The 26,532-nt window shown below is 44.5% G+C and overlaps 1 protein-coding gene across 5 annotated transcripts in view; it reads left to right on the forward strand.

Annotated features, from left to right (window-relative positions):
- The window catches only part of MBOAT1 (membrane bound O-acyltransferase domain containing 1), a 58,121-nt gene that overhangs the window by 15,513 nt on the left and 16,076 nt on the right, over positions 1–26,532 (forward strand). For 2 of the 5 annotated variants that reach the window (XM_040587937.1, XM_040587932.1), the window contains exons 2-7: positions 8,886–9,031; positions 9,574–9,651; positions 13,470–13,565; positions 16,590–16,601; positions 23,129–23,184; positions 25,393–25,447. In XM_040587937.1, coding sequence (XP_040443871.1) covers positions 8,886–9,031; positions 9,574–9,651; positions 13,470–13,565; positions 16,590–16,601; positions 23,129–23,184; positions 25,393–25,447 — 443 coding nt within the window. The remainder of the gene's footprint in view (positions 1–8,885; positions 9,032–9,573; positions 9,652–13,469; positions 13,566–16,589; positions 16,602–23,128; positions 23,185–25,392; positions 25,448–26,532) is intronic. The other 3 variants (XM_040587935.1, XM_040587933.1, XM_040587936.1) reach the window with 3 other exon arrangements.

Genomic DNA, 26,532 nt, shown 5'->3' on the forward strand with positions numbered 1-26,532 from the left:
ATTTTCACTTCAGCATCTGTCTCCTAACTTTACATACGCTTAAATCAGGGGGTCTTCTGAGTGGACCCTGCTAGAAGAGCCGGAGTGATGGAGTAATGTGATGACGAGCTCAGCCTCTTCCCTCCACATTGGCATGAATCTGTGCATAAGCAAGGAGGGTAGGTGGTACAAGATGCCATCTTTCCATCTTTCCTACGAGAAGTACAAGATCCCAGTGACTGCCTACTTCTTGTGGAAGCTTACGGAAAAGCAAGGCTGATGTTCCTGGTGGTGTGGGGGTTTTGTTGTGGGGTTTTTTGGTTGGGTTTTTTGTGTGTGTGTGTGTGTGTGTGTGGGGGGGGTTTGTTTTGTCATCCCCCTCCCCCCCCCCCCCCCCCACCCCCCCCCCCCCCCCCCCCCCCCCCCCCCCCAAATTCCCATTTGGATAATGACATTTCTCTCCTCTTGTTCCTTCTCTCATTGAAATGTTCACTCAGACCTGATGGCATATAGTTCTGCTTTTAGACATGTCTGCCATGTTGTACTATGCGATACTACACCTGCACAGAGGTGTGTCAAATTATTCTTTTTAAAGTACTCTTTTTGGGTTAAAGGTACTGTAATTAAAATGCTACCTTGCTGCTGAGTAGCCTGATGGAATGAGGCAGCTCTCCTAACAACCTCAAGGCATTCTGCTTTAAAAAAACCCCACCTGAATGAGTAAAAGCTCCAGCTTGTTTGATTTTTTAGTGCTGCTTCTATTACAGGTAGGAATTAATGTGGGCTACCTTGGGTGCAAGGGAATTTCATCATGTATTACTCACCGAGAGAACAGTAATTACTGAGTTACAGGTAGTGGCAGAACATCACCGCACATAAATGATCACTACTTAAACATCTGTTGGACATACAGAGTCATTCCAGTTCGATGTAAGAGCTGTTGACAGCAAGCTGAAGCTGTGTTTGGATCAGGTCCATGCGTTAAATTTATCAGCCAGCAGAGGTAAATGTATGGGGGTGTGACTTAGTGTTATGATGTAGATTTAACTTCTCAAGCTTACTTGGGACTTAAATGTTTTTATTTTAAAATTTCTGATGACTCAGGGTTTAGTCTGTTCTATAGCTATATGTGGGTGTCCTGCTAGTGATTCTTCTGCTGGTGGCTTCAGAGAGGTAATCCAGAAGGAACATCTGTTTCATGTTTATAGTCTAAATCATGGAAGGATATTTGACCCTGGAAGTAGGAAAACAGCAGAATTTACCCAGGAAAATAGCACAACAGGCAAAAATACTGTCAGTTTGGTGTATTCCACTGTACCAGCTCCACATTCCACATGCAACAGCAGCAAAAACCCCACAGCTATGAGAACGTAGTGCCGCTTCTGAAGGGGACAGTAGATTAGTCACACATGTACGCTTTTCGCTCTGCCTCTCTCTCTCCCCCGCTACGAGAGAAATTCTATTTTCAGACCTTTGCTTCTGCCCCCTCACAATCTCCCACAGGACTCCTACCATGCAAAGTCAGAGAAATGAGTTGTTTCAGTGCAATACCGGAGATGTGACTTTTCAGTAGTGGTACAAGTATTTCCTCATTGGAATTGAGTTTGTCTCCTCTCTGATCCGTGTTGTTGGCAATTTGCAGTGCCTGGCTGTGCACGGAAACACGGCATCGTGTAAGCGACAGTCTGTTCTGAGTTCTTCACAAATAAATGCCTGTCTGTGCTGGCCCTGGGTGTACCTAGTTCTGTGCAAAGCGATGCCGCTGTGGGAAATAAGGGGAGCTGCACAGGGGGTGTTACACGAGTCCTTTTCCTTTGTGGAAGCCCAAGTCAAGATTCTAGCGGTGCGAAGCTTGACGTGGTTTCTGTGATATTGCCCTCCTTTTCGGGGTGTTTGTCTCCTCCCTGTGTAGAGCTGAGTGATCTCTGCAGAGAATATTTGTCCTTATGGTTACAAAAATAGCCTGGAAGATCAAAATATTTTGAAAAATTTCAGTAAGTATCAGATATCTTTGAGATGATCTGGTTAATGAATATTCCATCTCTCATTCTTAACACACCCATTTTAAATATCACTATTTGGATGTTACAAAATGCTAACATAACAGCGGGTCTATTATTCAACATCAAAGTAGAAATGTCTCCATCAAAGTGAACTTAAACATGTTGTTTGCCAGGTGTCTTTGGTTCTATGTGCAAAATAACCTTTTAAACAGAGAAAACGGGTTATTGCGCTTCTGTAGTTCTGGCGTTCTTTGCAAGAGAGACGCCGTCCTGGAAGATGGGCTGATCTCGGGCAAAGCGGAATGCATCCACTTCCCAAAATACTTCCCAAAATACTGCCCGAGCACTGCCGGGCTCCATAGACAGTGATTTGACTTGAGAAGGAGTTGCTGTTGCTGTCAGTAGTTTCTATTAACATGGTTCTTTATGCTTTTCCATATACTAAAACCAGATGTTTGGTGATCTGCGGTAAGTTAGTGAATCGAGGAGAAATTCTTATTTGCCAGATAAAAACCTTGTAGCAGCCTCCTAAGCTGATGCTCAGTAGCTCGTTAGTAGATAGTAGCAAATACAGAATATCTTGACCATGGGTCATAATTTCATCTTTACATTGAGACACCATGGAAAGCATTGCTCAGCAGATGAAATTCTGATTTGAAGCTTCATTCCCTCATTTGGCTGGTAAGTGCAAGGCCTGGAATGAAAGGAGAGGTGTCTTCTGTGCCATGTATAATCCGAGGACACTGCATCATCTGCTGCACGTAGAAGTGAGCATGGATGTGGGTGCTAGCTGGGAATATTCCAGCAGCCTGGCTGTGCCGTTAAGACACTTGTACCTCTATCCATGAACACGTGTGGATGTGCCACACGCCTGGTTTTTGTCTGGAGGTTGTGTGCTGTGGGGGACATGGCAGCACCTTGTCATCCAAGTGGCAAGTGAGCAGTGTGATTTCTCGTAGTGATTTTCACCGTGCATGAATTATAGCAGTAATAGGAATTTTGCTTACAGAGGAGTGTCTGGTTTGGGCAATGGACTTAATTGCCATTTGGAGAGAACTGCGTGGCCAATTTGTTAAATCCTCCTAGATATTTGGAAAGTGAGATCAGTTTTTCTGCTGGTATAAGGGAGGAAAAAAGTAGTAAAGGGAAAGCAAAGTATTTTTGTGGTCAAAACAGAATGCAGGATATTTCTTCCTGATACTTAATTGTAAGGAAAATGGTAAAAGCACTCAGATAACGGGCTACATGCTTAAACTTACTTATTAACTCTTCCTCTAGTGTGATCTAGTAACCCTCCAGTGTCTTTTACCACTTTTTTAAATGGGGGGATTTGCAGATGCAAGGCTTACGGGGTGAGGGGCATGGAAACGTCCTGAAGTGGGTGATCAGTAGCTTACCCTGAACTATGGTAATTGGTGACCAAGACTGTTTGTGATGATTCAGTGGAAGGGTATAAAGCTGGGTTTTGCCTCCTCTCCTGTTTTCCGTTTCCCATCTCAAGAACTTATAGCTAGGAAAAGCACTTTCCATTTTCTCCTTGTAGGATTTTTTTTGTGTGTGGTTTTTTTTTTCCTTTCCCATTCATTTTTCAGTGCACCAAATAACCCATTTACCTGTCTCCTTTTGTAAACATGCTATGGCTCCATGACTTTCCTGTTAGAGGAATTTGACAAATTGCTGCTTCCCCACCCCACCCCCCTGCCCAGACTTCCACCACGGAGCCAGTTGGCCCCCAGAACAAAAGGTGACAGTTGTTCCTACTCAGCGTTATTGGCAGTGGGCTTGTGTCCTGCAAACACTGAGCTGTCGAGGCGCACGTATGTAGCGCCAAGTATTTGGAACTTTTATTTTGTGACTTGCCAACTGACTTTTACCCTTGCAAGGGCCCAGCTGCAGATGGGTCATGGGACCCTATAAAAGATAGAGGAAAAGGTTTTATGGTTAGGAAGTGGAAGAGATGACTTCCCAAGGTAATACGGCCTGCCTGTTGGTGGAGATGACCGAGAAGGTAGCTGTTGGTCCCTGGGAGTTCGTGCTTCCCCTTCTGACAGTACCAGTCCAACATCTGCCAAGTTGCTTTCACCCAGTTAAAAACAGGAGAAGATGCAAAGGCTTGAAGTAGATGGAACTAACCCTTACGTACTCTGAGGGCTTTGATTTTAGCATAATAGTATAGGGGGATCTTGAAACCGTTATGTTTGGTTATTCTTCTGTCAACATCATGGGTGCTTGGTCGGTTGGTTTGACCTGTACTAGCTTTGTGTAAAACTCAGTTTTGCAGTGTAAACATCACTTGGAGTTACTGCTGCTACAGAATTTGAATGGATAAAGGGAGGAACTACAGGTTTGTTTGTTTTTTTTTTTCTCGTTGCCTGTACCTGGTGTTTACATGCTCTGGATCCATCTGGCCTTTTAAAGTTGACACTATTAGATATTAAAGAATTCCTTAACCAGACAACAGTAACCATCAGCCGAGTGGGGCTGGAGCTGTTCCAGATTTTCTCTCCCTCCAAAAGTGCCGATATCTTGTTTCTGCATTGCCATGCTGTCTTCAGCTGGCTGTGACTCAGATACACGTCTTCCAGATGTCGTTGCAGACTGGCTTTCTGTCTTCCAACGTTTAATCATGGAAAATGAAAGGAAGGTAGTATCTTGCTTTGGCAACATATCATATGCTCTGATTCCTAATTTTATTACATCTTATCCACTAGAGCATGGAAGACTGACTGTAAAAAGCAAAGGTGTTTCTTTTCTTCTTGCAAAGTTGAAACCAGACGTGCAAAAATTTGATGGCAACACCGAATAGACCCACTAAACCCATGGATTAAATGATTTACAATGGTGGGTCAGAACGAGAAGGGTTAATTCTCGTATAATTTCTGTTTCTGTGTTATTCTTGTGTGGGCACCATTCATCAATGTTCAGAAGCCCTCAATTTACTGTTGACAAAGTGTTTTTAGCAACAGTGGAAATAACCAAAAAGGAGTTACACGAACCCTTTTCTCTCTGGAAAGGGAAAAGGGAGGAAAGTGTGACTGCTGCTTCACTTGTGATGCAGCACAACATCTCTCAAATCATAGAGATCTGTTCACCTAGGTACCTTAAATATGTAGAGCGAAGAATAAAATTAATCTTAAGTGGAATGCAGTAAAGTCACGGTCAGAGGAACTGGCAGCTTTGTGTGTACGCATGTGAATGCTGCATGTGTGCAAAATGTTACGTATAAATAACTGATTAGAGGTGGTAGTTTTAAGAAAAACTATTATATCTCTCTGTTACTCTGTGGAGAACAGACCAGGTCTGGTCTTGTACCGGAGTTAGTGCTCAGGTTTACATACGCAGCTAAGCCTGCTAGACAGAACAAATTTTTCTCAACACTTGGAAAGGAGCACCCCAGTTTTACTGGTGTCTTGACGTTCGTCTTATCCTCAAACCCAAGAAACAAAACAACTTCCCTCCCTCTCTTTGTGACGGGTTATAGTTAAGAAAAGATTTGGCCTGTTTTAGTCATGCTTTCAGCTTGGCTCAGGTGAACTCAGAAGGGAACAATCTGCAGGTGAATTCTGCAGTCAGTCAGAAAGTCAGTCTTGTGGTAAACTATGTGCTAGACCTTCTAATAAGTTCTGTGCAGCTAAGTTTCATCCTGCAGACTGAACCCCGCAGAAATCAGAGGTCATCTTGCTGCATTCAGGTACTGAGTGTAGGGTAAAAGAAGTATTCTCCAATACTATTTCCCAATGTTTTTGCCCAACATGTACCAAATACCTCATGGATGACAGAAAGGTTTTATCGGTAATTGTTGTGTTTACCTGGCTTTCTTGTTCATTGGTATCCCTCTCCCAAGCCCTCTGCTGCTGAATACTTTAATGCCGATAGTGTTGCTTGTAATGTGTATGTGTTGCTGTAAATACACACCAAAAAAACCCTGAAAGCCTTAATGGTAAGCAAATTAAAACAAAGGCAACGTGTTGTGTTTAGGGCAGTGTTGTCTGTCGGAAAAACATGGCCATGAAGCGGCGGAACCTGGAAAACTGCCAATGATTTCTGGTGGCTGCAGTTCGGCAGGGAGGGTAAAGGCGTGAATGTTCTTGGCCAGCGAGCCAGCGTTCTCTTTCTGCACTTCGTACTGCTTTTATTTTTCTCCTGATCCAAGAGTCGATCTCCCAAGCAAGGCATTGGGTACCACCTTCTCACTTCCTTTGTGCTGTTGTGGTGGGTCGCGTCACGTACATATGACACTCAGGAATCCTGATGTGAGTTTGTGACTCCAGCACCATCACTGTCACTGACAGACCCTCAAAAGGAGGGTTAATCTTTAGGGGTTTGAATCATAGCTGTAACTTCTCGTGGCGTGTTGTAGCCATTCCTACGTAAGGATCTTTCCAGTTTAATTCAGTACAAAAAGGATGAACTAGTATTCTGAGATTATTGCTTGCCAAGTGTCTCGTGTCTGTGATATTTGGCTGCTTTGCAGAAACATCTCTTAGAAATGAAAAGCTGATTGAAATGTAAGGCGAGCATGTGCTTTTGCTGTTCTCCTGGTACAAGGCTTTACCTCAACTCAAGCACAGAGGAAAAAATGTCTTGGTTAATTTGCACAACAGAAGGAGGCTGTGCTAGTGGCACAGTTGGTGTACCCATGCTAACTTTAATCCAAGTAGCACAGGTAAGCACGCTCAGAGGAACTGGTAGCGTAGGCAAGCAACAGCGTATGGATGCAAGGCTGCTGTGCAGTTGTGTACTGGATGTATGCTTGTGGTCTGAGCTGCTTGCTTGCTGCTGCTGCTGCTGTGAGTACCTGCCTTAGCTATGTAAACGCTGTTACAGTTGTGTTTGCCAGGGGATTTTGCACTTGCATTTTGCTGTGTGTGTGAACCTCTGAAGTCCCAGCATCTTTAACATCTCTAACTGAACATACAAGAGCTAGATGAAAGTAAAAAAGTGAATGCTTGCTTATCTGGATGGTTTTTGCTGGTGTAAAGCTTCTGTGAGTGACGCTGCACGGAAAGGTGGTGTTGTCTTTTAAGCAGTCAGCCACATCAAGCTTCTTGGAGTCTTCACACTTTCCTTCTTCATACTGAATCAGAGGGGCTGTGCCACAGAGCTGAGCTGCACTGGATGTACTAGTATGACCCTAACTGGGAACAGGCTGGGGTGGGATTGAGCTTCACGGAATTGTCCTGGATGAGCTGGCATCCATTGGTCTTGGGAACTTGCTTAGAAAGGGTGCAGTCGGAGCAGCCTTGCAGGGGATGTCCCCTCTTCAGCCATTTCTGCAGTACCTCTGGCTGTGGGAGGAGGGCAGGGAGGAGTTGGTTTTAGCGTATCTGTATGGTAATAGTCCAGATGAGTTTGGGATTTGCACTACAGCACCTGGGTTTTGTGAGACCAGCACAATTTTATTCTCTTATTTTTAAATCTTGTGTGGAAAATAAGAATTACTTGCTTTTGGGTATAGTTCGATGATAGCGTCTGTTATAAATGCTAACATGAACAAGAAATAAATTGATATTGGCTCTACTCCAAAGAATTAAATTTCAGCATATCTAAGTATTTGATTTATTGCATTATTCTATTGCATGGCTGCCTGCGTCACTGAAATAAAGGAACTGCAGCAATGCAGCAAACAAACCTTTAATAAAAGCCTTTGCTTGAGCAGCGCCATGCTGGATATAGTCCACTGGAATAAAAGCAGTTTGGGACTGTAGTGTCTTGTTAAACACATTGTAAATGTTTTTGACAAGAAGCCTGGCTGGATCCAACCACCTCTGGACAGCCAGCATGTCAGAGCATTTCCGAGTGAGATATATCATCCTGTCCTGGACTGATGGCTTTGGGTAATCCTCTAATCCAGGTGATTGCTTAAATGTTGCAGCCTATTTAGTTTTGCTCAGTCTAGGATGACTTGCTGCTGGAGAGCTCAGGGTCATTTTATTTTATTTTTTTTTTTAAAAAGAGGGACTGCAGCTGAATAAATGAATTAAACTCCAGCTGTCTAGGGTCCAGGCTGGATTTATGGATGATGTATCCTAATGCTGTATTGCTTTGTTAGAGACAGCTGCTGAGCTCTGTTGTTCCACTGACTTCTGGGACTTTTGCTGTCAAAGAGAAGGTGACTTGAAGAAGGCAGCTTGGTGTTGGTTTTGCTTTGAGGGCACTGAAGCAGTTGCTTGTCCTTTTGTCTGATGCAAGTACCCTCTAGTCATGGACTGCTTGCCCTCCACGTATACCTCTCTTGGGCTCCTACCGCGATTGCCACCTCTTTGCGATGGGGCCAGACCACTTCCCATCCTCTATAGAGACACGCAGTAGCCAAAGAACAGTTGGAAGCATTTTCCTTTAGCTGTCTGCATGATGGTAGGGCAAAGTGGCTTTCATTGCGCTCTGAAACTGCAAAAAAATGGGAACTCGTCAGGCCTGCATGGAGGGTGCCGTGGAGTGGAGGATGACAGCTGAGGTGGCTGTCTGGTTATTGCTTGGGAAACAGCGTCACACCAGGATTGTTGATTTTGCCCTTGTTTTGGGGGTTGTTTTGGGGAGAAAGCAGGGCCCTGGGACAGTGCGTCAGAGTTCCAGTCTGCTCCCGGGCACTGCCTGCCGGGCAGAGGACAAGGAGGGGGTGACATTCCCTGCAGCAGGTCTGGCCGGCCTGCCCTGATGGAACCGCTCCTCCTCTTGGCTGAGGGTTTGGGTGGCCACATGCTCCTTTAACTCCTCTGTCGCTGGCCGAGGAAGGTCCTGTTTGGGCTCACAAGTGAGAATGCTCAGAATCAAAAGATCCGTTGCTCTCGCTTTCCCCCCACTTTTCCTGGCTCCACTTTTTATTGTTCTGAGCATGGAGAGACTCCTTTCCCTCCTTCTTCAAGAATCACAACCCTTTTTTGTTTTGTTTCTCTTTTACAGATCAATTTTGTAGCCTGTCAACTGTTTGCCCTTTTGGCTGCGTTTTGGTTTCGTATTTACTTGGGTCCCAGTCACGCCAGCTCCGCTGTTCGCCATGCATTTGCCACCCTCTTTGGAATATACTTTGCTGTCTTCTGCTTTGGGTGGTGAGTATTTAGTCACCATGTAGACAAGGTTGGGTAAAAACATTTCTAAACTTTACATCAGCTTTTCTGGATTACATCTTTGTAGTCTTAAGACTCCTTCTATGTTATCCTAAAAAAAAAAACAAAACAAAACCCAAATTCCTAACCAGCATAACCATCCCAAACCCTGAAAGTAAAATGAGCCATGGAAGTATTTGTAAGTGGAGTATTTAATCTGTGATGTTTTTTCTGGAAGTTAAAGCCACACCAGTCTGCTGTGAATATGTCTCTTTGGGAGAAGATGTGCCCAGTTTGGATGCACCCTTTGAGCCAGGCTGCTCTCTCTCCCAGTGAAACGCATTGACGATATCTTGTCAATAAGTATTAATCTATGTTGGATATTCAGGCTATAAAGATGTCATTGTGATAAACCATGTTTACTGGTACCCTGATGTGACATTGCATTTATGTCATTTGCATGGAAAAATACTCCCTTGCTCAGAACTGCCAGCCCTTCCAGGTCACGTAGAAATTATCTAAATGCTCACTTTGTTGTCTTCAAGGTATTCCATTCATCTTTTTGTCCTGGTGATGATGAACTATGGCATTATGAATATGGCGAGTATTCCCAACATCCACAGGTGAGCTGATGTGGCTGCAAGTCTGGAGCTGCCTCTCTGACAGCTTCTCTCCTTTCATGGAGAAGCATGAGCGCTCCTTAAGACCACCTTCTCTTCTTGCCTGCTTTTCTTTCCCAGTTGCTTGCAGGGGCTTTGTTCATTCGGTTACAGAAGCAGCTGTATTCTCAATCTGTGGTTTTTGCATTGACATATTGCATTTCCCTACAAAATTGCTGGCCTCAGAAGTTGGCTTTTGCAGGCTTACTAATTTATGCCCAAACCTCTGGTTTCTTAAACATAATGAAGTCATATTCTCCTTGGTCTTGTGTCCTTGAGGATCACTTTTGGTAATCCTTTTTAATGTGTTTTCCCCCTTGCTGTTTGGCCTTTAGGTATTTTCCACTTATTCTTGAGTTAGGTAGTTCAAGTAAGGTCACTGTTGCAAGCTTAACTTAGTCATCTACAAAATTAAGTCTTGCATTTGGTACTGGGCTTTGAGCTTGAAAAAGTAGAAAGTACCAGAAATGTCATTGCTTTGAAGCAGAAGCTTATGGCATCATCATGAGAAGTTCTCTACCATGGGATCTTTCTTGTCCCTGTACAAATGACTTAGAGGAAGGAAAGCACCTAAGACTCCTAAAGTGCTTTATCATACCAGTGCCGTCCTGGGCAAAAGACAAGAAGTGCTTTCATGTGAAAATGAAAACTACACCAGCAGTTATATCTGCTTCTTCCACTGCCTAAGAGGAAGCTCCTGTGGAGGAGCTCCGCTCAGGCATGGAGCCTTCTCCTGTGGGTACCGTGCTCTCCAATAGAGTTCAGCACCTGGAGTTTTTAAAATTGTGTAGGTGAGAGGCGTTTGCTTCCCATCGATCCGCACAAACAGGAATTCTGATTTGTAAAACTGCTTCTTTATAGCAGGCTAGAAGGATGAGCTGGCAGTTCTTCCCACTTCTTTTGTGTTGGGCTCCTTCGCAGCACGTGGGTAACACTGTGGTTGGGTTTGGGGGTGTGCAGGTGATTTCTGTCTCTGTGCCATGTGCCTGTTTCTGTCGGTGCTGCTGAATGCTCACCCCCACATCAGGCTGGGCTGGGGTACAGAAACCCTGTCTTCGCTTGTCTTCAGGGCCAGGGCTCTCTGAGGGGCTGATGCTCAGTTAGTCATCTCCCCTTCTTCTTTATCACTCCTGGGACGACCCCTCTCTGATATCCAAATGGGAACCATCGCTCAGGTTTTCTCTAGGATTGTTTTGAAATGTGAACCATAAGCAACAGGCTTGTCTGTAGCAGTCACTGGCATCTTGCACCAGCAAGATGGGTATTAAGCAAGGAGGTTTTTTCCACCCCCTCACAGAGTGCAAAGCCTGGAAGTCCAGAGGTAATTAGTAGTTTAAAAAAAAAAAAAAAAAAAAAAGTAATTGGACAATGTTTATGAAAGAAATGTCATCCAGAGACCAGAAGGAAAAGGTGCTGAAAAAGAAAAAAAGTGTATTACATGTCTCCTGGTTGTTTTCCCTGCACATCACTTGGGGGAAATGTAGGGCTTACTGGTTGTAGATCAGAGAAGGAATCATCCCGTGCTTGTACCTTCCTAGACAAGCTGAGGTGGTGGCAGGGAAACGGGCACGGTTTCAGCAGGAAACTTCCTCACTTCTCGCTGTTCAGCCAATTAGTCACAATGGAAAAAATATCTGTATACTGCAATGCAAATTAAGCTGGTTCAGGCAGTGTCGCCCACTGCTGCGAGATAGTCCTATACAAATTTGAGTCAATGTAAAATGGCAACGCAACGTGCCAGAAAGCCTTAGGAGGGAGGGCTGGGAGGATTGTGTGAGGACTTTTCTACTGTATTCCACTAGCCTTAGCAGCATGACTCAAAGTACATACACATTATTAATTTTGGCAAAATAACGGTGTATTCAAGCTGCTTGAGAATAAGCTTGAAAAATGCCAGTTTAAGGGCTGGACCAGTTTGTGGGGTGAGGGGGCTCTGTAAGAGCATGGGATCCTTCATAGTGGGGCTCCAAGACTTGGCTTTTTTCCCCCCCCCCAAAATGCGAGTGGAAGCAAACAAATGAAATAAACTACATAGTTTAACCTGTGCACTCCTTTCCCTGGTTATTTTCTGCTAGTTTGCTCTCTGGTGAGGCTGCCAGCCTTCAAGGCCTATAAATAGACAAATTAATCTGGCACCAGAAATGCTCCCAGCTGCAGCAGCAGTTCTGTATCTCTCTCCCTGCTCGCCTCCCTTTCAGTCTAGGTGCTTTACACTTAAGCACTGAGGCTTATTTTAGGTGCTTCATCCCGTCTATCACCGTTCCATGTCTGAGCTGGGTGACTTGCCTTTGTAGGGGTGCTTGCCATTCTCCATTGATGAGAAGGAGCTCAAGGACCTCACTGAGGCTGGACTGGATGCCTGACTCAGATAAAATAAGTTCAATTCTGCTCTGAATCTCCTAAAGAAGCTGTCGTCTCCCCTTAGTCTGCCTTTCATCCAGCTGTTTGCTGCGGGCCGCGTGACCTGCAGCCTGCCTTGCAATCCATCACTGTCACTCACACTGCAGTTTATTAGTCCCCCCGGAGTTAAAACTCATTTCTTTTAAAGCCAGCCATGATGTGACAAAAGCCTGGCTCATTTTCAGGCATCTGCTGACTGTTCCTCTTATCTGATTTCACTTTTAGTTTCCCACCGTGACCAATCCTCCCATGGCTCTGGGGGGACCCTTACCAGCCTGCCTGACCCCCCGTGGCTCAGCTCCGCTGGGTGTGCAGGACGTGCAGCCTCCTTTGTCATCATGTTGTCATTTGTAGACATGTAGTCTGTGGGTCTTTGCATCTTCTTCCCTACGTGGCTAACTGCTAATGCAGGGGGCACCAGTAGACCTGGTCCTGGTCTGTCCACATGATGCGAGTCTTCCATTCTGGTGTCCCAGCTCTCCATTGCACTGTCCAGTTTGCTTTGTCTGTCAGCCACTTTCGAAATATCCATCTGCTTCTTACCTCCCCAGTATCCTCTTTTTCTTGCTCAGGTAAATACGGGGAGAAGTTAGTGATGAAAGGCTGCGTCTGTCGTCCCCCCCCCCCCCCCCCCCCCCCCCCGCCCCGAGACTCAACACATCCAGTCCTCAGACCCTTCAGCTTAGCAAGAGTCACACTACTGTCCTGCCCAACAGAATTTTGTGGTCATCTTGAAAAGCAGAGTGTGAATTTGTCACACTCCACGTCAGGAATGCTTCTTCTGTTGGACTCGATGAGCTGGGAAGTCCTTTCCAACCTCAGTGTTCGGTGATCCTTCTGGAAGGTGGTGTGTTTCAGCATGCAGAGATGAAAAAATCAGGTCAGGTGTCATTATCTGCCTTTACACAAAATCAGAAGAGAGAAAATATCTTCAACCTGAAATATTTGCTTTCTGGTAGATCTGAGAAGGAGTTGTACATGTAAATAAGGAACATTTACAGATGAAAGAGGCAGTGGATAACTTCAGCAACACACATACAATATCATCTGGCTTCAAATACTTGAGTCAGAAATTTCGAAGTATTATGTGAGGGTGGGACCTCTGAAACTGAAACGCCCAACTTGAAGTGATCCTATTTCTTTTCTTGCCCCCCATCCCCAGGGTGAGGAGACACCCCGTAACGTTTCAGCTGGACACACAAAGTCATCAGTCCTCTCTGAAAATTTCTGCCAGATTGTGTAACATAGCTTCAGACTTGTGAAGAACCTAATTTGCAAAAATCCAACTCCATTCCTAAACAAGCTCGATCCCAATTTGAGGGATTCTAGTTCTTGTTGGTACTTGTGTTGGTAACGATGTGTTCTGTGTGTTATGTTTTTAGGTACTCCTTTGTCGTAGCTATGGGATACCTCACGTTGTGCCACATAAGCCGAATATACATATTTCATTACGGTATTCTCACTACAGATTTTTCCGGGTGAGTGAGTCTGCAAGCTGGGTCCTGTGTCAATTAATATTAGTTGAATTCAGTACGTTTTAAGAATAATTTTGCGTGTTATCTGTGGAGCACCTGCAATTTTGTTTCCTTTAAGCCTTTTTTTTTTTTTTTTTAAGGAAGGAATAAACACTGCAAGATTTTTGCATTGACTCATTGTTTCTGCTGTTTTCTTGCTAGGCACTATCTAGTTGGGAAGGTAGAGCTTGCTTTTCTAGGGCAGCCTGGGAGTGGGTGGGTGGGCACAGTGGCTCTCTGGAGCTGGAGGGGTGCTTACAGCCCTGGTGAGCGGCACAGTGGGTGCTCTGGTCCCTGGTGGGCTGCCCTCCTCCCGCCTTCCTAGGCACAGCTGGTGGCTCCGGGTCACCCTTTCCCTGGTTCTGACTGATGATGCTGCCCCAGCTGGGAAGGTGTTTCCCACGCTGGGCACTCCAGCCGGCGGGAGGGGTGAGTGGTGGGGGGAGCTGGGAGGTGGGTAGCCTGGGCAGAGGGACATTAGATCAGCTTTTGCTGTCAGTGCCAGTCATATGGGTTCTCTCACGGGGCCAGCTTGTGGCTGCTGCTGCTGTTAAAATAGCACAACTTTTTACATGCCCTGCATTCTGTGGAGCAGCATTTTTCATGTATCTCTGGTTTTGTTGAAGCAGTAGAGGATGCTTTGCAAAAGTACAGACAGCTAACCCTGTATATGTTGTTTATGAGAGGAGGGGATGCTTTTGCATGATTTAAAAACAGTGTGCTAATCTGTATTCCACTCGCTTAATTGAACATCTGAATACAGAGAAATTAGGGACGTACTATGAAACATTTCTGTAAACCAGCACAGTAAATTGTAGATGCCTCTTCCAGGCCTCTGTCTTCTTGTAGGCATCGAGGTTTTTGCTGCCTGTGTGTATGTGTCTCTGTGTGAGCTGGTGGGTTTAAGCATTTAGTGAAATTTCAGGAGATAGGGGGAAAGCTCCTCTGAGACTTTTGAGGGTTTTTTATTCGAGCAGGGGGCAGAAATGGGAACTCGCTCATTGAGATCCGTTTAGTTCTATCATTTTTTCCTGCAGTTCTTTTAATACACAAAAGCACATTCTGAAAGAGCATGACATACCAAAAAGCCGGTGAATGGGATCAGAATGCTGTGGCTCTGTGTGTGTGAGACAGAAACGTGAGCGAGCTCTCCTGGATGTGCTGAGTGAGTGTGTTAGCTGGCTGTCTCCGAAGGCACGAAATACAGATCCAGCAGAGACTTGGGGGGAGGAGAAGAGGAGTGGTGGTTGTTTGTATTATGGACTAGGTAGCATTTTTCTGCTCTTTTGATGAGAAAGGAGCTAGTCTTATCTAATGACGAGCTTGAGGATAAAAATGGTACTGAAAGACTAATACCTGAACTGAATCTGTTATTTGATTTTGTTCTGATGCTTCAGGATATAAAACAATTTCTAAAATTCCGTCAAACATCAAACTACCAGGTAGTAAAGAACTGCCAAATGTAGTATGAATATGAACTACATCTTCACGGCATATTTTAAAAGCTAAGAGTAAATAAAAATATTGTAGTGGTATTAATAAAAACTTGCAATCCAAAGTGCTAAAAGCCAGGTCAGCATCATAAATCTGTCTTAAAACCCCTTTTCTTCAGCTGTAATCGCTATGTGCCCACGGAGGCTTCGTGCACATGCCTAAACAGATGTGATGACCCAGAGAGACAAAATATCCTCCCTGATCACATTTTTTCCATGTATGAGCAGCAGCTGAACCTCCTGTTGCTCCTTTTCCCGTGTTTGATGGTTCCTCATCTCTTGCATGTGGTAATAGGGAAGCATTGAAACAGGCTCCTGGCCAGAGGGATGGCCTCGACGTTCTCCCTCAGGACTTCAGAAACAACCAAGACAGAATCCACGGAGTGATGCCCATCTCCCTCCAGCCTCCCACCCTTTTGGGCCAGTGTGCCCGGGGATATGTGCTGAGAAGGCAAAATACTGCATTTCAGGGAATCTTAGAAGGAGCAAAAAGCCTGTTATCTGCTGACTTGTGTTTGGTATCCCCTAAGTCTCTGGTGATAACCGAATGCAAAGGGGATGTTTTAATCCACATCAAATAGGCACGTTACTGGTCCTGGTGCCATCAGCTTGCCATGTCAGTTCCCTACAGTGACGAGCCAGACGTTGCAGGAGTGTTTCCCAGTGTTGGTGCTGCAAGCTGGCATACCTCGTTTGCTCTCTTGACCTGCTTTGTGCACCTAACAGCTTGCATGCATAACCCTTTTCATGCGTGCTTGCAGATGCCTTTGGTTGGTTCTTTAGTAATAGATGGTTGTGCCATTTGCTTGGAGTCTCCCTGTTTTGAGAACACAGCTTGTAAAACGCAGGTAGAGGTGGAGAGAGTAAGTAACTTTGGAGTCATGTCTTAAGCAAACTGGAAAATGGAAGATGAAACTGTGACTCGTCACTTCAGTGTTAAGGACACTTGTTCCGTGCTGGTGACTAGTTAATTACTCTAACTCATGCAAAGGGTGGGTTTCGTTACTGACTTCCACATCAAAACTGTACTCAAGCTGCTTGCAGCAATTTCTTGATTTAAGAGGATTTTATATAATGCATAGTACTTCGGTGAAATCTCCATTTTCATGTTTGGTGGTTTTTTTTTTTAAACTACATGCCAGGTTTTAATGAAAAACAGTTCCAGTTTGCTACACATTACATTTAAAGAAAATAATATTAAAAATACATAGATTTTTATCAAAGTTCTTTCATTTATATTATTTCACAAAAATGTGGTGACATAGTTTAGGAATTTTCTCTTGACTAGTTCCTCAAAGAAAGCTATTCATTTTTGAACACTAATTGTAAAATACTGCAACGCTGTGCTTTCCCCCTTAATTCAAGTCAATCTTTGAGAGACGTGCATATTTTATTTTGCTTGGTTTGCCATGGCATTTATACATTGTACCTGGGAAAACTAAGTCCTAACTCTTTATCTCTCTTTTTCTCTCTCTTATTTCTTCTTTATGCTAAGAGGATTATGCTGGTAAGTTGCCTGGTTTCTATACAACTTTATAAAAATGGTAATACTAACATACAGTTTGTCTTGTGTTTGGTTTTTTGTTTGTGTTTTTTTGTTTTTTGTATTGCAGGCTCAGACTAAGTATAGTAATATTATGGCTTTAGGGAAAAATTAGTTTAAAATAAACCAAAGGTTCTTGACTTTTGGAAACTAGCAATAGATATGGTTTCAATCTAGCAAGCTACATGAGCAAATGCCACATGCATATGAACATCTGGATGGAATTCAGCGGAGCTCCTCGTCTGTATCAAATTGTGTCTGCTTTAATCCTTTGCTGATTTAAGACCATAGGGCTTTTTGGTTTCCTCTTTGAATTCTTGCAGTGTCTCAGCAAAATTTCCTAATATTGCAGCTCATTTGGTGAATGTCAGGGAGTGATCCTGCATATGTGAGTTTCTTGGTGCCATTCCTGACGGAAAAGGAACTGGGTTTGTGACAACCACCTTGTGCCCTGGCATTGCTTTCAGTCTTCTGGTGGTCATAGGGAGAGGGAGACTTGAGCAGTTTTCGTCCCTGCAGATGTCAAATCTGAACCTCTTACAGGAGTGTTTGGGTGGACATCACCCTGCAGAAAGGACGGACACCTTTATGTGTTCTCTCTATCCCAACTGCAGATCAGCAGCAGCGTTCTCAGCAATCCGCTTGGAGAGGGATGGTCCTTGCAGGAGCCCTCTCGAGAGGCCATATAGGCAGATGCTTCAGCAACAAGTGTCACTCCAGGCAGTGAATTTTTGTGGGGTGGTTAGTGCTTTGTGGCTGGTTTTTCCCCTCTCAGTGGCTTATTATCAACCATAAAAGAAAGGAACAAAGGTCCAACAGCTGTTTTTCACAAAGGAAATACTTTTACTGATGGAAACAAACACAGATCTGCTCTGTTACCATAATAAAATGTGCAGAAATACTAACTGGACCTGTGGGTTCAGTTGGTTGTTTTTATTTTCTTGTCTTTTAAATATATGGAGTGCAACATGTTGTTGCAGTGTGTGTTCCAGCAGCTCCGGGTGACTTTGGTCCGCAGCGAGTCCCCAGAGGCAGCAGAGCAGCGTAGGTGCAGGATGGTTAAGGGGGCCCAGGCTGTTTGCTGTGCCCACTCGCTGCTTGGCTGCTCCGCTGGCCGTCTGTCTGCTGGAAACTGTGCGGAGATCACTTACACAGAAGCCCTGCAAGATTTTCGCAATGTGGGAATTAGCCAAAATTCAAGCAGGCAGTTGCTACTAGAGAGTTCCACATATCTAGTGCATCCCAGGATGCTTCCTCAGAAGTGAAGTAAAATGCTTTGATCGTGAGGGTGTCGGCAGTGCTGTTCGGGAGCTTTCACCATGAAGCAAATTTGAAGTTGCTTTAGAGGCACGAATGTGTTCAGAGCGGTGTTGTACCTCGGTGTGCTTCAGCACTTCTTCATTTTGCTGTGGAAAGCAGAAGTAAAAGCCCACTGCCAGTGAAGCCGTTGTGGTGTCTGGCTTGGTGATGCCCTCAGCAGCACCGTTGATGTCATAGCAGAGGGTGACCGGGTGAACTTCTCGTCGGGGTTTCAGGGCTGAAGAGATAAACCTGAAATAAATGCTTGCTGGTTTGGAGTCTTGTCGGCAATAAGCCTTTTGACTCCACCTCCTCGCTTAGTGAAATCAGGTCAGTGGAAACTATTTCTAGTAAGCGGGTGCCAGACTCCTCCGCGGGATTACCTAAGGTCAGGCAGGCTCTGCTCGGCAAATGTCTCGTCTCTCGCCAGCATCGGAGCTGGCTCGGTGCAGAAGCCAGCCTGGGATACAGGGAGGATCCGCACAATAGCCTGCAAACAGACACTAACAGCTTTAGTTCCACTGGCCTGTGCTGCTGGGCAAATTTATTACAGTGGGGCAAGCCACATTTAATTTTTTTTTTTTTATCTCTTTATCTTAAAAATAATGTTTAAAAAACATTAACTGGCATGTTTTCATTTGGAAGGTTTAATTTGGGGTAAAACCCTCTATTGAGCATTCTGTGAAAACTGTTGCATCTTTGTCTTATGTTTATCTTTCAAGGCATCTAATATAGGGTAAAGACAGGTTTTTTAAATTTATTTTATTTGTTGAAATTTCCTATTTTATACTGACTCCCTGGGACAAGTTATTGATGATTATTATATTATTTTTTTTATTAAAAGTTGGCCACTATGTTTTTTGCGTAGGAGGTACAATACAGCTACAACCTGAGAGTAAACCCTTAGCCAATATATAAAACATGGAGCTGGGGGGAAGTCACACCACGTGTAAATGAAAAACTGTGCTGGTTTGTAACTGTGGTGCTTAGCAGGATAGGTGAAGAGGAGAGGGTGTGGAATCAGCGCTTTGCACGTGGCTGCAAAGTGATCGGAAGGTGTTGAAGTACAATGGAGTTCATTGTTCAGGCTTTTTAAATGTGCTTTATTTCAAACGCTTCCTTCCCCGGGGTAGGTCTTCACTCTTCATCTGTAAATGCAAGTGTAGTAGGTAGATTTTCTTTTTCAATGCAACCTAGTGATTTGCCCCACTCCGATAACCTGTGCATCTCTCAAAATTTGGGAGAAAGAAGGGTTATTGGAAGTTTTATCGTTTCATTAACTTTCCTTCTTGTTTGTAGCACTACTGACTTTGTCCAGTAGAGTCTAAGGTTTAAAATATTACCATGTTAGAACCAATTGACTATACGTGATATGATGCTTTGTTTTATGTATTAACTTGCTCAGCATTTTATTGCTGTTTAAAATCAGAGCTTGCCTGAAAGGGTGAATAGACATGCTGATTCAATACTCTGGCATTGCCAAGTTTTAATAATCAAAAGTCACGTGTGTATTTAGGAAATGATTATGTTATTTTTCCCCGCTAAATTAAATATATTTTTCTTATCTAATTTTCAATGTTATTTCAAGACTTACATCCTCGTGCATTGCTCTGCAAATCTGGGGGAAAGGACTATTTTCATTCTGAAGAAACAAAAACAGTCTTAGACTTGTTGTGTGATGAGGAGGGGTTAGAAAGTCCCCAGGGAGCAGTGGGACAGGTGCATGTGTGTGGAAGTGGGGGGGTCTCCACACCCCAAAGGGGTGCCAGAAGAAGGGAGAGCTCTGGCACTGCCATAGCTCTGTTGCGCTCTGCCCTTTCTTGTGGCGAAGGCTTGGTCCTCCTGTGGGATCAAGTCAGTGGGGGGACAGTGGACAGCTGAGCGGGGAGGAAGATGCTCCCTGTTCACCCGAAACCTTGCTTACCCTTTCTGTGAGGCATTTAATAATACCTGATACTGGTCTTGTGAAAGATTAGAGTGTCATACCGTTGCCACTGTACAGCAGGTTTCCATCTTCCTGAGTCAGGTGTGGAAGAGAGATTGAATAGGGTATGGAAGAGAGATTGAGTAGGGTGTGGAGGAGATACTGAGTAGGGTATGGAAGAGATTTTGTGTAGGGTATGGAAGAGATACATAAACGTGTAATACGATGGTGGCGGGATTGAAGACTGAAGGTATCTCAAGTACACTTTGTGGGTCTTCCTCCCACCGGCGGTGTCAGCAGCATCTCTTTTGCGCCCACTTGGCTCCTTTGCAGCTGGGGTTTGAGGGAGGCAAACTGTCTTTTCTGATTAAAGTGCACTAAAGGCTGACTTACTCTGCCGGGTTACAGCGTGCTGTCAATGAGCTGATGAATTCCCAATATAGATGAAGAAAACCTCTCTCTCCCCCGTGTTTATACATTGTACGACTTCAGTGCAGGCTGTGCTTCTGCTTCCCTCAGCTCCTCAGCACATCAGGATTGTTTGCATTTTGGTTCTCTCTGGCTTACAGTGGGGGGCCCAATTTTCTAAGACAAGTGTCTAAACGTAGGCTCTTACAGGCATACGGGTTTGGCTCTGAGCCTGAGGTGTAAAGTTACCGTGTTCAATATTGGCATGAAGCGCTTGCCATAAGAAACATATGCAACAAATTGAACCAGTTTGAAACAAGTGTTAGTGTTCACCCGTAAAGCTAAAAGGTCAAACACTGACAAAATAAAAATCTGTGTTTATTGGAGTAGAACTGCTGGTTCACTGACAGCCTCTATCTCTTCAGGATTAAAAAGCCCTGCTTTTTCATATGCTTAAAGGATCGGGATTTAGGTATCTTTGAAAGCAAAGCTAGATTTTGTCTGAATGGGAAAATCTACTTTGAGAAATAGGGTGTTGAAGGTAATGGTGAAAACAGCTTACAAATAGCTTTTCTTGAAAGTTGAATTGGAATAAAAATTAGAATGACGCTTTCACAATATTGGAGTTGTCTGAAGGGTGAAAAGTCATTGCTGAATTAGTCCATTCCGCAGCTGCCATCAATGCTCTAGTGACCCAAGGAGAGCTGCTGTACAAACCTGGTGTTTCGGTTCTATTCCTGATCTGCGTATATTTAAGCTTGTTTTGGATTTTACGAGCAAGCTTTTTTACTGACATTTCACACAGAAGCTGCTGAAACAATAAAAATAGTTTCTGATTAAGAAATTGGCTGATATCATATGTTCTCTGTTTTGGGATGGAAAATGCAAATTACCCATGCAGAATTACCTGTGGACTCTCGGAAAAGACCAGCCGTATTTAGTATTTAAAAAAAAAAAAAGAAAGAAAAAAAAAAGACCACTTATGATGAAAAAATGTCTTTTTCCAGTATTCTTGTGTTTACCATGCTCAGTAAACGAATTATCTTGAAAATCAGTTTGGTTTATCATAGTGGGATAAGTAGATTGCAGTTTATCTTAGCCATCGAGTTTACATTTGATTGTAAACAGTAGGTCCATTTAGCTGAGGATGATTCAGAACCTCTTGAAAATCTCCGCAGAACACGAATATTTGGTGTTATCTTAGACAGAGATATCATTGAATGTAACTTTTGCTTTTTTTTTCTCCTTCCCTTGAGGAATGGGTGGGGAAAATACAGTCCTCAAACTAAAACAAAGCCTTCAGCTTTTTTTATTTAATGGAATTCCAGAAAATATATTATAATTAAAATAAATAGCCATAATATTCATCTAAATATACATAATATTCATCTACATATCTTTAAAAAGTTCCATATATTGGTAAATTGCTCTGTAAATTGCACATACACAAATTCAGGTTTGAATTTCCATGTTGAAGACATCATCTGTGCTCAAGGAGAAACCTCTGTGCGGTTTGTGTTGGTGATTTATCACCAAGCTGAGCAACAGTCTGTTGTATTAATCCTTGGCAGAGACCAATATATTCCACAGAACTGGTTTTACATATACTCGCCACTCTTCATGCTTTTTAAAACAGTGGTGTACTCTCACCGCCCGTGACGGCCGCCTGGCCATGGCGTTGTGAAGGTCTCGTAGGCAGTGTGGGCTCTGGGCACCCTGTGCTGCTGTCCCCAGCAGCGGGGACGTGGGGGCAGGCAGCGTTTAGCAGGTGCTCATCCCTCGCTTTGCCGACCGTGGGTCCTTCCAGATGCCAGATGTTCAGCGCTGGGTTTTGTGTTTGGGGCTCCACAGCCCGTAGAAGCTGCGTATGGATGAGTTACCCCTCCAGCCCCTGCAGTGGGGGACTGGTTAGTTGTCCCCATGGTTTTCCCCTCATCTTCCTTCTTCTGAATGCTCCTGGCTGTGTCCTTTATCCTCATGGGAACCAGCTCCTGGTGCCACCAAGCTGAATTTTGCCGCCTTCTCCTATCCCTTAGCTGCAGCAGCTCGCGCTTGCCTGCAGTGCTGAGCAGCTCTGCGACAGTGGATGCGGGCAGTGTAAGCAGCCTGCTGAACTGCTGAATGCAGCAGCTGTTCCTGCGCGGCTGCTTTGGCTGCACCAAAGCTGCTGGGTGCTTGTAGCCTGTGAGTGTGGCTCAGGTGCAGCTAGCACACGTTTTTGCGAGGCTCCTGACCCCAGACACTCCCAGCTGGATGGTACACCTCGGGCAGGCTGTCCGCAGGCACTTGCATGGCCAAGCAGCTAGTGGGAAACTGCTGTGCTGACACCTACGCTGATAATTGCATGCAGTCCGAATTGGTAGGGCTGTTCATGCGGGGAAATAGGCATGTGTATCTGCAGGGCTGACTTTTTTTTAGGGCGCTGGGGAGATGAACAACAGGAGAGTAACAGCAACAGGAGCCAAGGTTCTATTACGGAGCGTTGCTGTACTCTGGGTTGCATCACGTGGAGCTTGAATTTGGCCTTTGCCCGAAAGGAAGCCTGGCGGGCTGCAGGGGCTGGTGTTTCCTAGGGTGTGATTGCTTCTGAATTACAATTTGCACCGCTGCAGGATGGGGAGACACAAAATAAGGCTTTGTGCGCGCTTACCAATTAAAAATTCCAGTGCAAGTTACTGTGGTGTTGTTTTGAACCCAGGCAATTGTCTTATGCCTGAGTTCCTCCTTCAGTTTTAATTGGATGTTTTCCACTTGTTGCTAATACAGTGATGCCTTTTAAAGGGGTAAAGGCATTCAGTAAGGAGGTCGGGAAGAACTGGTATTACAAGACATGTAACTGTTTTTTCTGTCTTTGTTATAGTCCGCTGATGATAATTACACAGAAGATCACAACACTTGCGTGCCAGTTACATGATGGTAAGAAAAGGAATCTCTTGCCATGTCCTGAAGACAGCCTTTTTATGCCAGTGTGCTCTGGAGTTACAGAGCGGATGAATGTAGTTCAGTGAGTTGCTCCAAATGAAGAAGACAAATGCTTTGTGGAAGAAAATGAGAAACTTCCAGTTTTGATCACTTCTCTAGGATCAAACTGTCTTTGCAGTAACGAAGACAACTCTGTTCCCCTTTGGGTGCTCTGCTTCCCTGGGGCCCAATTTGGATTTTAGCTGTACCAGTATCTGCTGTTTAGATGCTACAGTGCATCTTCATTCAGCTCTCTGAAGCTGTGCTTGGTTCTCAAAAATCTAGAGTTGTTTCACACATAGGTTGAGTCATTAATGTTAATGTGGCAAAAATGTGCTGTCACTGATCTATTCAGTGACAATATACTCCACGAGCTGTAAGAGATGGAATTCAATAGCTTTTTCCCAGGGCAGGGAGAAGCACGGTTGCAAGCAAAATAGCATTGTCTTCAGTCTTGTGCTGCGCTACGACAAAGAGCGCTATTGTTTCCCAATGAAATGCCTGTGTCCAGTACAGTGCAAAGACTAGAAATGTCGGTTGTTGTCAGGTACCGTTATTGCTCCTGTCTCCTGATGCTGCAGCGTGAATTTCTGACGGTCCAAGGGCCACTGCTTTGTGAGCTCTGGGTGACTAAAGCCTGCGCTGAGTTGTTACGATTTAGGATTTAGCTGATGGCCATGCCACAGCCTGCAGGCGCTGGCACTGTTTGCCAGCCAAGTTTACACAAGTGGGTGTAATGCTTTTAGCTGGCTATAATGGGTGCAGCCTGAAGCTCGGCTAATTAACCTTGTTGTTGATTCATGTTACTGGCGCTTCTCGGGTTCGTTATTTAAGCTAGCTGGCTCAGGTATCGCTCTGTGCCACGGCGGTGTGCAGCCTCAGTGCACACCTAGGATATCGAAGGTAAACCAACAGACAGAAAGGAAAAGATAACAGCAGAGGCAGGAGAATTGCAAGCAAACCAGAAATCCTACAGATTAGCGGTGGTGGAAAAGGCTCATGATGTTGTGAGTGTTCATACATGGAGTGGTTGATCGAATGGGAGCAGCTTGCAGTCCGGGCACCAGTGACAAATTTCTATTTGTAAAAAAATTTAATGCAGCTGCCCATAAATGGGAACAAACAAAATACCCAGCCCCTTAAGTAATCAGGCGTTTAATTGTTTCCCTGGAACTCACACCCTCCCCAGTAGTATTTACAAACTGAAATAGTGGAGGGAGAATGGAAATAAGCAGCTTAGCAGCAGTATTTTTAGGAAATGGGTCCTCTGTGTGTGTTGGTGATTATGGGCAGTACGTTTAGGACAGCAGTGTTAATTGATGCCCAGCCCCTGGTCTGGTGAAGCTGTAGATCTGCCTGCTCAGCATCAAGTGAGTGACTCATCTCATAGTGAGTTCTGCTGAAGCCGGTGGGTTTCCTCACAGACTGCACAGCTAAAGCTTCGGAGTGAAGGTTTTGAGATATTTTCTATGAGCAACATCTGTTTACACACCAGCCATCATACAAGATTTTTCCATCACTTCCCTGGGACAGCGAGTCTGTGCTCTACCTCTGGCCCCAAAGGTCTTGTGCACTCAACAGGGGGCTGCCCTTCCAGTCTGGACCTTGTACAATTCCAGATTATGACTGGTGTGTGTGTTCAGGCTCACACCAGCAGCAGCCAGGCAGCTCGTTCACACCAGTGGAGCTTCTGTTCCCTGAGAGCCTGTTTCTCTGCCCCTGCCCGCTCCTCCTGCTGTGAAATGCTCCATTTCTCACCAAGGAGCCAGCAGGATGCTTGAGCTTAAATGAGCCAGCGGCTTCTGGGAACGGAGGTTTTTCCAGCCTGGGACGGTTGGTAGAGGCTGCTGGGGGTTGCTGCCAGTTGGTGGCATTGGGGGCTGCGCTGTGCATGTGGGAATACTGTGGCTGCTTCTCTGGGAAGCGTAGCAAGGGTGGGAGGGGCGGAATGAGGTAAAGGAATGGGTAAAGAGGTAGGGTAGAACATAATATACTAGACCTACAAGTTAGGAATCGAACTGTATTATGACTGCCTGTGACAAAGAAAATCTTGACATTTATGGCTTTAGAAAGTTAAGTGTGGGATGCAAACATAAGGCTTTGGGGATAGCTTTTGCTGTTTGGCTTTCGGAAAGATCTAATGTGACTTTTCCTTCTCTCAAGGAATAGGGCGACAAGCTGAGGAACTCACCGCTGAGCAAAATCGCCTTGCCGTAAAGTAAGAGTTTAATTCCCCTAGTGATTTCTGTTCAGTTTCATGCAAAGAAGTTCAGTGTTCACGTTGTGGGGGTTTGGGGTTTCGGGGTTTTTTTGAGGGATTGGTTGGTTTGTTTTTGATTTTTGGGTGGTTTTTTTCCTTTGCAATGTCAAGACCAACTTAGTGGCCCAGCCATGAAATTCTTCCCTTCTTCTTTCCAGTCCATGATAAGCCAAAAGTTCTACCAACTTCTATTTGCTTAAGCAGTTTTGGTTTTGCAATGCTGCTGTCAGTGCCCTCCTTACACAAACATAGCTTCTCTGCTATGTTCCTTGATTCAGCGCAGGACTCCTGCCTTCATCACCCTGTGATAAAGCACTGAGGTGCTTGGCAACATCCCATTGACTTAAATATATACTCCACATGCAACCAAACCAGTCTTCACTGAATCAGCTCTTACATTCAGGCTAAGACTGTACTACATGGATTTTTTGGCTGTTGTCTTCATCCTATCTGTGATATGTTATTTTTCCAAACAGAACACTCCTCCTCTGTCAGCAGACTGCTGCATAGTAAAAATCCGTTTTGGTTTGAAGTACTGCTTTCCTTTGCCATAACTTTTGGACACTGAAATTTTATTTTTCCTATCTCCCTCTGTAACATTAATACTTCTAGTCCTTCACGTTATGTGTCTAGTCTTTTCATTTTTCAGAGGGAAACTGCACATAAATCACATCTTTGAGTGCCCTTTTTATTCTAGTTTGTCTCTCAATTCAAGTGCAGGATGCAGGTGAATTTTTTTTTTTAGAAGGACTAGCGTTACAGAACTAGTCGTAGAACCATACCTACTTTTCAGCATGAAGTGTTTGTTTAGGGCCGAGGAAATTCCATTCATTTCCAAGGCAGAAGCTTCAGCCATCAGAAAGCCCGCCTATGAGCTTCTAAAAGTAAGGAAGGAATAATTTCTTGAAAAGCAAAAATCCTGTATAACTTTTGCTGTGACCCATAGCTTTGTGTCTATTTCTAAAGCTCATAGCATAATGTTTAACGGCACTGGGCCCTTGTGACTGTATGATTAATTCTAGTCAAATTCTCACCAAACAGGC

This window comes from Falco naumanni, chromosome 3 (genome assembly GCF_017639655.2).
Source record: "Falco naumanni isolate bFalNau1 chromosome 3, bFalNau1.pat, whole genome shotgun sequence".
Classification (NCBI taxonomy): Eukaryota; Metazoa; Chordata; class Aves; order Falconiformes; family Falconidae; genus Falco; species Falco naumanni.